Source organism: Biomphalaria glabrata, chromosome 2, assembly GCF_947242115.1.
Source record: "Biomphalaria glabrata chromosome 2, xgBioGlab47.1, whole genome shotgun sequence".
In the NCBI taxonomy this organism is placed as follows: domain Eukaryota; kingdom Metazoa; phylum Mollusca; class Gastropoda; family Planorbidae; genus Biomphalaria; species Biomphalaria glabrata.
This window is the reverse complement of record NC_074712.1, coordinates 59847201-59858161: the sequence shown is the minus strand read 5'-3', so window position 1 is coordinate 59858161 and position 10961 is coordinate 59847201. Positions and strand designations below refer to the sequence as shown.

The following is a 10961-nucleotide window of genomic DNA, read 5'->3' as shown; positions in this document are numbered from 1 at the left end:
TATGACAATTTTAATTTCTCTATAGAATTGAAAGAAAAAAAAACCACTACATGCTGGAGTTTTCTTCTTATTTTGATTCTTATAGCTGGACAATAAGAAGCAGAATTAGTATTGTTGGCAGTCTTAGGAGAGAAGCAATTGTTGAACTTTGTGTCCGAAACAGATGGAATCCACTTTATTGTGCTGTTGTTTTTTTTTTTTTTTTTTTTTTAATTTACAAATCTTTTCTAAATCTCTTGTGTTCAAGTTTTACAAATGATCTGTGTAAACACGATTGGTTCGACTCATTTGGGGCATTCCTAGAAGGTCTTGCTGTAAGATAGAGCCCCCACTGCCAACGCCGTGGACTGTAGCAAAGAGATTTTTGGTGAACTATTAAAAAGAGACAGTTTTTATCTTTGAATTCTTATTTTTTTTTAAAAAGAGATTGCTTGGGTTGTGTTATATAGTAATTAAAAATAAGAGTACCTTTAATTACAAAAAAAGTCCATTAAGGATCAATGAAGTAGTTTTAGTTTTACTCTTTAATTACCTTTTATTATAATGTAAGAAAAGATTACACCATATACTGTAAGAAAAGATAACTTCTAAATGTACCTTTTAAACGTGGAAGGATAAAGTTAAGTGACAAAAGGGCAACTTCTAAATGTACCTTTTAAACGTGCAAAGGTTAAGTTAGGTGACAAAATGGCGGGAAAGAAATGAAGGTGAAGGCTAAAGATAGCCTGAACATGGGAGGAAGGTTTTAGAAGCTTTTGGGGACGAGATTATAAAGAATAGAGTTGAAGTTTCGGTAGTCAGTTGTGGCCAGTCACGGTCAGGGTCAGTTAGATGCAGGACCCGGTGAGTGAGAGCCAGATGTCGCTAGTTTAAAGTAGTTTCATTTGAACATCATTAACATTGTAATATCCGGTATACTGTATACTGTGTATATAATTATCACTTAAAGTTTACGTTTGACGTCGTGACAGTCAGATCAGAGTATTATAGCATGATAAATAAAAAGATAGTCTTTAGGATCATCCCACTCTGTCCGAATCACTCTTTTGATCACGTGAAGGTACGCATGAGATGTTTCCTTTCTGCCGTTATCGACTCAGCTATAAACACAAATTAAAATGCCTAGGCTCCATCTGGATTCATCCAACTCTGCTTCTTCAGTAAGGCAGCCAAACAACGCATACCACTGCCATATTTCATTACACAATGAATGTGATGTCATTTATTATATAAGACAATTCAAAGAATTAAAAAATTCGAATTAGGCATTTAACGAAATCTCGTCTCTTTGACAAATGAACGAAACAATACACGTCTAGTACTCAAAAAGACTTGTTATTACTTCTAATGAAAGCTGTTGAAGCAATGAGTTATTTGGTTTGTTTTATTCAATCATAAACTTTCCTTTCTCGTAATACAAGAGATATGTCTCAGCATAGACGTCTCTTCGCGTGAGAGTTTCAGACAAGGGATGACAAATCCTTAACGACATGGCAGTCACCATTTTAGCCTGTGTCTCATTTATAACATTGTAATTTCGTGTATAATACTCATAATTAAATGCTAATGACAGAATCACGCTAATTAGTTATAAAAAGGTTAAGCTATTAAACAACTTTAATGATATGATTTACCCTTGTCTAGGAAATCAATGTGTTGCGGATTTTAATCAAAGCAAAATTAGTTGGCGAATATTTAGCTTGGGATTTTTCTTGGCTACGTTTATGTCTTATCTTCTTATCTTATAAATTACAGACGTTTCTTCACAACAGAAGATAATTACGCCCTATTCGTATCCATGTCATAGATCTAGATCAAATTATCCTACATTCATCTCATTTACTGATGTTTTTAACCTAACGGAAAGTTTTTGTTTCGTGTGTGTGTGTGTAGAGGGGTAGCATTACTAATTACTGAAGCAAAATGGATTTCGGGGGGGGGCGGGGGGGGGGGGTCGGACTTTGTAAGTAAATAACTATATTTAGTAGCATTCTTCAAAATAGTATGAAATCTTTTTTTCAACTATATATATGCAATTAATTCAAACATAGCCAACTACATAAATACTACATCGTGGACTTTTAAGTGTTAATCAATATTGGTGCATTGGTAATAAAGCCAATACTGATTAGTTTTAGGCTGAACTTTCGACCTCCGACAATCTCGAACACTGATATAAATGTTTCTTTTTATAACTATTTCGTGTCACTGTTATTCTTGCTGTTACATCATATCTCTATGTCTGATATATTATATAGAGGATGGCGTCTTGTATGTAATATGGTCGATGGAGCAGGCAGAATACAGTGTAGGATTACATCTTTAACACGTCTGTGCGGCCCCTCCTATAGTAGAGAAACTATACGAAAACTGCCTGATCTGGAAACCACTTCGCGGTTCATCTCAGATATAAGATTACTGATCTGAACTGCCTGATCTGGAAACCACTGCTGGTTATTCTCAGATATAGGATGACTGATCTGAACTGCCTGATCTGGAAATCACTGCGCGGTTCATCTCAGATATAAGATTACTAACCTGAACTGCCTGATCTGGAAACCACTGCGCGGCTCATCTCAGATATAAGATGACTGATCTGAACTGCCTGATCTGGAAACCACTGCGCGGCTCATCTCAGATATAAGATGACTGATCTGAACTGCCTGATCTGGAAACCACTGCGCGGCTCATCTCAGATATAAGATGACTGATCTGAACTGCCTGATCTGGAAACCACTGCGCGGCTCATCTCAGATATAAGATGACTGATCTGAACTGCCTGATCTGGAAACCACTGCTGGTTCATCTCAGATATAAGATGACTGATCTGAACTGCCTGATCTGGAAACCACTGCGCGGTTCATATCAGATATAAGATGACTGATCTGAACTGACTGAACTGGAAACCACTGCGCGGTTCATATCAGATATAAGATGACTGATCTGAACCCTCCGAGACGTAAAATAATGATAACAAAGAAGAAGAAGAGTGTGGCCCCTTTCTAGGAAGACTCATATCTAGGAACAAAAGAAAAAAATTAGGACGATTTAAGAAGAATGTCAGTATTTCTGATACTTACTCTCAATATATATATAACTAGTGCTCGGAAAGAGACAGCCGGAGAGCTCTCACTGAGGTCACGTGACATTTGAGACCAAAAGAAAATCCCAAGTCGATAACAGGCAAGATGTAAAAATAAAGAACTTTGAATCTTTCACGTCTGCTGCTTTCTCAACGATACCTTTAAAAATTCACTTCACAATCTGTTTGGAAAAAATAAATTATATTCAAAGTAGCATGAATATAAAATAGTTCTTAGCAAAGTCTGACTGGGTGTCATAATCGGCCCTAGCTTTACCATAATATTCGGCCCACAACTTGATTGCATATTTTAGGCATAAAACTAAAAGAATGTATACAAACGTGGGCTTCAATAATAAATTATATTTCTGCATGTAAATAGAGTTATGCCTCTTAAGTGTTATAGGAAATCTCAATATGTAAACAAAAATCTACAGTGCAATCACAATCTTTATTAGTCTTTTACATTATTTTGATACAATTGAAAGAGAAAAGCTTCGATGGATTGTCTTCTCGATGGTCCCGGGTTCGAAACCCCCCCCCCCCCACCAAACACACACACGCTTACCCGGCCGTACTGTGTAGATGCTTGGGATATTCTGAAGTGAAAACCAAAACATGCATAGCCAAACAAAAAACAATTCTTTGAAAAGGAAGTGACGTGAAACGTCCTTGCAGCAGAGAAATGGCTCCACATTCAAGGGTTAAGAAGGTCGCTCATCAACAAACTGCTCGCTTACTTTTATGCTTGTGCCCCAAAACAATTTATTGTGAACTTCCAGCCAGGGGCGGACTGGCTATATGGGCATTCGGGAAAAAAGCCCCGTTGGGCCGGTACCCAAATAGGCCGGCAAGGCCACCAAAATGGCCGCATGGATGTCACTATGACACCTATTAAATTGTTAAAGGTTTTATAGTATTCTCTTATAAAAGTGACCCTTTGAGCGTCGAGTTTAAAAAATAAATCTTTTACAGACTTTACAGTGTAATACTAATTGAATCGAACACATTTTCCGAATTAATGTAATAGCCTACATTCGTAGACAACGGCGCGGTGGCTGAGTGGAAAAGCTTGACTTACGAACTGATGGGTCCCTGGTTCAAATCCTGGTGAATATCCACCCAGCTCTAATGGGTACCCTGACATTAGTTGAGGAAAAGTGAAGGTGGTTGGTCGTTGTGCTTGTCAAAAGACACCCTCGTAAACAGTGGGCCACACAAACAGATGACCTCTACAGAAACAGATGACCTGTACATCTTTTGCTCTATAGATCGCAAGGACTATGAGGGATACTTTGCTAAACTAAACATTATAATTTTGAGGACAGATAGAATGGATACCTATCATACGATATACGAATTATGGGCCGAATGGTATAGAAATGCCAGGGCCGATTATGACACCCAGTCCGCCCCTGTCACCAGCCTTAACATGAAACCAGGCAAGTGTTCTTGTGTCATGATGCTTACCAATATTACAGTATTAAAACTAGCTGATGATTTCAAAGTAGCCTCCCATTAATAGATTATACCATCAATTCATTAGTACTATTCTATACTCTCCATAAACTCCAGCCGACACAATTCGCCTAAGGCCAGCGCTAGACGAGAGGTCAACCGTGACGAGCTACGACGGTCAGCCGAGTCGAGTGTCAACAGGACATTCGGGAAGGATCGCCGTCGTGAACAGAGCTCAGGAGCGTCACGAGAGTTGTAGTCATCTGACCACCTAGAAATGTCGAGCGGCGTTCTGTCCGGTTCGAGAAGGCCAGTAGGGACCCTATATAAGAGCGGAGGTGACGCAGTCAAGACGGTTCAGAGCCCGGTTCACTACAGTCCGGTCGACTACAGTACAGTTCAGCGGTGTGGTTCTGTACGGAGCATTACGACGGTTCAGTGCGGAGTACTGTCAAGTACAGTTGAGACGACTGGCGTCTTGATCTTGGTCTGCGATCGAGTCCGACACAACGAGCCTAGTGTGTGAAGTCAGTCCTGAACTGTTGAACCCACTGCAAGCCCGGAACGAGACGGAGAGGCCAGTGCAAGAGTTGATACGGCGGAACGGTGTTATCGGAGAGATATTTGTACAGTGTACGTGTTGCCAATTGTACAGTATTGGCTGTTATTTATTGACATTAAAGTGTTACGTTACTTTGGAGCCCGGAGTTGTCAAGTTCTTTAAGTTGGTGGTGTATGGTGCAGTTTGCGGAGAGCCTGGATAGTGAGATTCGTAACAATATATTACTCCTCTAGAAGTTTAGTAGTCTACTCGCATTCTGGTGTTACAAGTCAATGACCGCCAACAAGACAACATCGAATTACAGCACTGTTTTAGGACACTACTCCACTGTTTGGTGATTGCATTTAGAGACATGAAATTATTAAAAGAAGTGGGAGGCGCTCATGTTTATCCAGGAGTTAGAGCGTTCAAGTCTGCCAGACATCTTTGTGGATATGAGCTGGTCTTTTTACATCGTCTAACGTAGCAGGATCTCCAGGAGGAAATGGAGTTGTGAATGTTCCTTCGGGAAAGTTGTCATGAGATTCAGCAACGTTCCTGAAATGTTTGCGCCAAACTGGCGAGGAAATCAGTCATTTTTAGCAGAGGATTTCGGCACTTTTTGCTTTTTATCTCTCTTTTTTTGTTTCATTTTCTTTTACTTTCGATTTAAATTCGGTTACATTTTTAATTGTTTACAAAATTGCGATTTGTCAATGAATAGGCGTCTGGGAAATCCTGGTATATTGCAAAAACAGGACAATACATTTAGGAGTCAATTTTGGTAACAGTTGATCTACAGGGTCGCTGTTAACCTAACCACATCACATCAATAAATAATTCCTCATTTTTAAGTTCAAGGTTTTAGATAGACACAAGTATATTCACACTAGTTCGACATCTGTTGCATCTGTTGCCCATTTAGGGGTGTAGGCCCTATAGGGTTATAAGCAAATTCCATTATTTTGGAATATATGACTTTTATTACACAGTTAATTTGTAAATTTCTTTTTATAAAAGGTAAGACAAGGCCAATTCCGTTTACGGGACTCACTGACATCTGATTTGGTCTAGTCGGCAGCCCCAACGGCCCATTTATGTACCGGCCCGGTTGCCCATATAGCGAGTAAGCCCGGTTCTAACCAGAAAGTAATACCATTACAATTAAACAAGATGTTCGACGAATAGAGCTCAAGACTGTCCCTTGTTAGAACAAAATGCTCTGTTCGTTTCAATGTGTTTTGTTGTTTTGAAATGTGGAGCCTGAAGAACAACCCAAAGCTCTAACACTGACAATTACCACCCGCCAAGATCAAACTCAACTGACATTGTAGAAATAAAACGAAAAAAAAAATAAAAAGATCTTTTGTTTTATTCAGTTTTTAAAAAATGAGGGGGGGGGGGTTGAATTGTTGTTTCAGTTGAAGAAAACCTTTATTGTATAGAGGATAATTATTTCATTACATATAATAACGTTTCACTAAGAGTTAAAAAGAGAAAAGTTAAATCATGAAAAAGAACTTGAACACGGACAAGTCCAGGCAGAGAGTATATGTATGAAAAGAATTTTCGGCATAAAATAAAGGAATTTAAATGTTGCAAATATTAATGGAACTTTCCGATAATTGAGTCGCCTCTGATATTCCTACCAGTATTTTAGTAAGATTAAAAACTATTAATCCCGTTAACAATGATTCAATGAATTCACAAACAATTGAACAACAATAACTTTATTTTTTCAAGACTTTTTCTTGAATCGAAAAAAGTCTTCATCTTAAACACTCTACGAGTTGCTCACTCACACCAACACACAATTAAAGAATAAAAAAAAAAACTAACTTAAAAAATAACTCTTGTCTTTCTGTTAAAAAGTTTGTACACGTCATTTCTCCCATACACAATCTTCAATCAAAATGAATTAAACAATTAGTTAATTAGTTATTGGTGATCAATGGTTCTGTTTATTACAGAACAAGGGAAAGAAATTGTACATGACTGATGTGGTGGTATAAATCCATTTTATAATTTGTAGGTCGCCGCTTTACGTTTGTTTGAAGATAACTATAAAATCTTCAATGTCCATAACCGCTTAATCTCTGGTTAGTGTGTTGGCTTGAGGAGGCTTGGGGAGGCTTGAGGAGGTTGAGGAGGCCTGGGGAGGCTTGAGCCTTCGAGTTCAAATTCAGGTCTTTCAATAGTTTTTTTTTTTTAAATTCATTTAAAAGCAATCTCGGAAACATTCACATGAATACCTTCTCTCCCTTCCCCCTCCCCTTTCCCAACTGGCCCAGACAAGTGATAGGATCATAGTGTATTAAAAAAAACCCACTAAAATCATGTCATTGCGCTAAACAAAAACAATTGTTACAAATATTTCTTATCGCGCAGATTAATTATTGTTATTACAAATTTAATTATATGACAGATCCAAGAGAACTGATACAACTACGCTTAATGTAAGCTTTTTTAAAAGAAAAAGAATTAATATACTTTTTAGTTCAGTAAATTTGTTTATATTTATATGCATATAGTATATTTTTATACATATATTTCTGTACTTATACTTGACTACCGAGATTTATATATACGTATACTTCGATTATACTTGTATAATTATACTTCTGTGTGTGTATTTCTGTACTAGAAGGCTATACGAAATTTTCGAGTTTGTTCATGTCTTGTACTTTCTAATAGAGATTTTCACAATAAACTAAAGAATGTCAAGGTCGCTTAATGAGACTTACGTGTTGCTAATTGAATAAAAAAAAAATAACAGAGACATATTATTTAACAATATTTCAATGCCAGGCAGTAGATCTTCACATCTGACCTGCTATAGTACTCGCTTGTTGATCGCTTGTTTATATAAAAAAGAAAATTAAAGTACTAGAGTGAAAGTCTAAATGTTTTCCTTCAAATTAATATTATTTTGTGCTTCAAACGAAAAGCTTAGAACCGGATACACCACAAACAATTGCTATTTATAGTTTTTCCGCCATTATGAAAATCACCAATAATGTATTTCGCAATGAAATTTTGGGACTCCAACATCAAAGTTTTGCAAGGCCATGAAGCGATACACCTTTTAGATGCACTTTCTTTCTCTCTCATTTTCACATTTCCTCTCTCTCTTTCCTTCTTTTCTCTCTCTCTCTCTCTCTCTCTCGAATGTTCTTCTATTCTCTCTCTTTCTCTCTTTCCTTCTATTCTCTCTCTCTCTCTCTCGAATGTTCTTCTATTCTCTCTCTCTCTCTCTCTTTCCTTCTATTCTCTCTCTCTTTCTCTCTTTCCTTCTATTCTCTCTCTCTCTCTCTCTCTCTCGAATGTTCTTCTATTCTTTCTCTCTCTCTCTCATGTTCTTCTATTCTCTCTCTTTCTTTCTCTCTTTCCTTCTATTCTCTCTCTCTTTCTCTCTTTCCTTCAATTCTCTCTCTCTTTCTCTCTTTCTCTCTTTCCTTCTATTCTCTCTCTCTTTCTCTTATTCCTTCTATTCTCTCTCTCTTTCTCTCTTTCCTTCTATTCTCTCTCTCTCTCTCTTTCCTTCTATTCTCTCTCTCTTTCTCTCTTTCCTTAAATTCTCTCTCTCTTTCTCTCTTTCCTTCTATTCTCCCTCTCTTTCTCTCTTTCCTTCAATTCTCTCTCTCTTTCTCTCTTTCCTTCTATTATCTCTCTCTTTCTCTCTTTCCTTCTATTCTCTCTCTCTTTCTCTCTTTCCTTCTATTCTCTCTCTCTCTCTCTCTTTCCTTCTATTCTCTCTCTCTTTCTCTCTTTCCTTCTATTCTCTCTCTCTTTCTCTCTTTCCTTCTATTCTCTCTCTCTTTCTCTCTTTCCTTCTATTCTCTCTCTCTTTCTCTCTTTCCTTCTATTCTCTCTCTCTTTCTCGAATGTTCTTCTCTACATTTTTTTTCTCAATCTAAACCATTGTACTTAGATCAAAACACATCATGTGTATGCCATTTGTAATAAATTGTTACGACTATACATTAGCTCTGTGTGACAAATACAATACCAACAAAAGTATGAAAAAAAGAGATTTATGAGTAAATTTTATAGTTCCGTATCTTCTGCATACTTTCTAGGACTGAGAGAATGTTATGTAATGTTGCTCTTTATTAGAGATTCATGGGTAAATTTTATAGTTTCGTATCTTCTGCATATTTTTTAAAACAGAGAGAATCGTATGTAATGTTGCTCTATATTTAGAACTCATCTTGTAATACACGATCACGTTGATGCTGGCGTTGATAGAGTGAAACATAAAACAAAACGACCAGATCACGTGAAACACATTCTTCTGCTTTGCGAATATGTAAAAATCAGGAACGAAAATTTCAACGAAACAACTCGTGACGCCAGGAGAGTAGCAGACGATGAGAATTGCAGCCACGATAATCACCATGATGACAGTTTTCTTGTCACGGCTCGTGAGAGCCTCGTTCTGATCATTGACGAAGGTGGCGCTTCTTCGCCATTCCGATTTTTTCTTCAGACTGACCACCAAGATGGCTGTGAAGATGACGTTGCATATAAAAGCGATGACCGACAGGTAGAAGTGGGACACGTTCATTATGAAGCTGACCATCAAGGTATTGCTCGTGCCTGTGAAGGCTAGCTTAGTTCTGTTGATACCTGGGTAGAAGGTCCAGCTTAAGTAGTTTGCTGAATAAATAGGAAGATAGAAGGAGAGGTTTAAACTGTAGCAGAAGAGAAGAATGACCGCGGTCCTTTTAAACGTCACAATGTTTCTGATCCTCAAAGGTAATAAAACGGAGAGACATCTCTCAGCTGTGATGTACATTGTGATCCAACAAGTGATGCGTGACATTGCGATGTTTGGAGACCCAGCCGTCAGGATCTGCACGGACAGGAAATCGATGGGCAAGTCTGCAAGCTCCAGGTATGGATTCAAACAAAAGTTATGCCAGACTTGAAAAATTAAGCCAATAAGATCAGAAACGGAAATGGCGAACAGGCTCATGTTTACAGACATGCGCAGACCCTGTTTTAGAAACACGGCGATGTTTAGGCAGTTCCCCACAATTCCACATAGACAAATCGTCATGCCAATAATGACGTGGTTGGTAAGGACAAATATTTGTCTGACAGTGTCACTCAGATATTCCCCACTGTTGTTCATGATGTCATAAAATCATCCGTTCAACAAATAGTGACTACTGTAAACACAACTTCATTTAAAACATATATGCAAGGCCGGACTTACAATAGGGCACAACTCTGCGCTCGTTTCTAGACCCCAGAACGTAAATAACCATCAGTTTGGTTATACAGTACGTATTACTTACGAACTTGATAAGTGGTTGACTTCGTATTCAACTGATCTGCTTTTTTGTCTTCTTTCATTTATGAATACATGAATACATTGTAATGACGTCTGGAATGGGTGGATAATTTTTAAATATTTTTTATAAAGCGCTACTCTCATGTTTATTTCATGCTCAAAGCGCTATGGTCCAATCTCATTTGTGGACCGGTTGGGGGGGGGGGTATCAAGAAGAATGTTTTCCATGCGCTCAAGAAACACAACTCTGCTGGAGTCGGTTGTCGAACCTCGAACCCCCTTAATAGGTAGCCTAGCCAAGCCAAGTTTAAGTGTACACTATCTCTCAACCACACTTCCCACAGTGGAGTTTATTTCATGACGGAGTGCGCAGTTATAAATTTGGTATGAGAACATGAATATAAAGACTTGATTATGCTCATATTTTGTGGTTGACTAATGATTGCATATAGTTTGAACAGGCGCGCTTTCTCGGGTCAAGAAAATATTAAATATTTAAAAAAAAAAGGTCAACGCATTTGTAAACAGTCGATAACACTGTAAGCATCAGTTTTAAGTCTTTTTAAATTTGGGACATGTGG

At 37.8% G+C, this 10961-nt stretch overlaps 1 protein-coding gene across 1 annotated transcript; it reads right to left on the bottom strand.

Annotated features, from left to right (window-relative positions):
* Positions 1 to 5509: 5509 nt before the first annotated feature.
* Positions 5510 to 10218, bottom strand: LOC129924735 (uncharacterized). Its single transcript, XM_056021243.1, has 2 exons — positions 9426 to 10218; positions 5510 to 5658 (listed from the first exon to the last, which is right to left on the bottom strand). The coding sequence occupies exons 1-2, from the start codon at positions 10216 to 10218 to the stop codon at positions 5510 to 5512; spliced, it is 942 nt and encodes a 313-aa protein (XP_055877218.1).
* Positions 10219 to 10961: the final 743 nt, after the last annotated feature.

Excerpts from the sequence above, each read along its gene's own strand:
- LOC129924735 (XM_056021243.1), bottom strand. The coding sequence starts at position 10,218 with ATGAACAACAGTGGGGAATATCTGAGTGACACTGTCAGACAAATATTT. Across the intron at positions 5,659-9,425 it reads CTACTCTCCTGGCGTCACGA|TTTGGCGCAAACATTTCAGG; the intron begins GTTGTTTCGTTG and ends TTTCCTCGCCAG.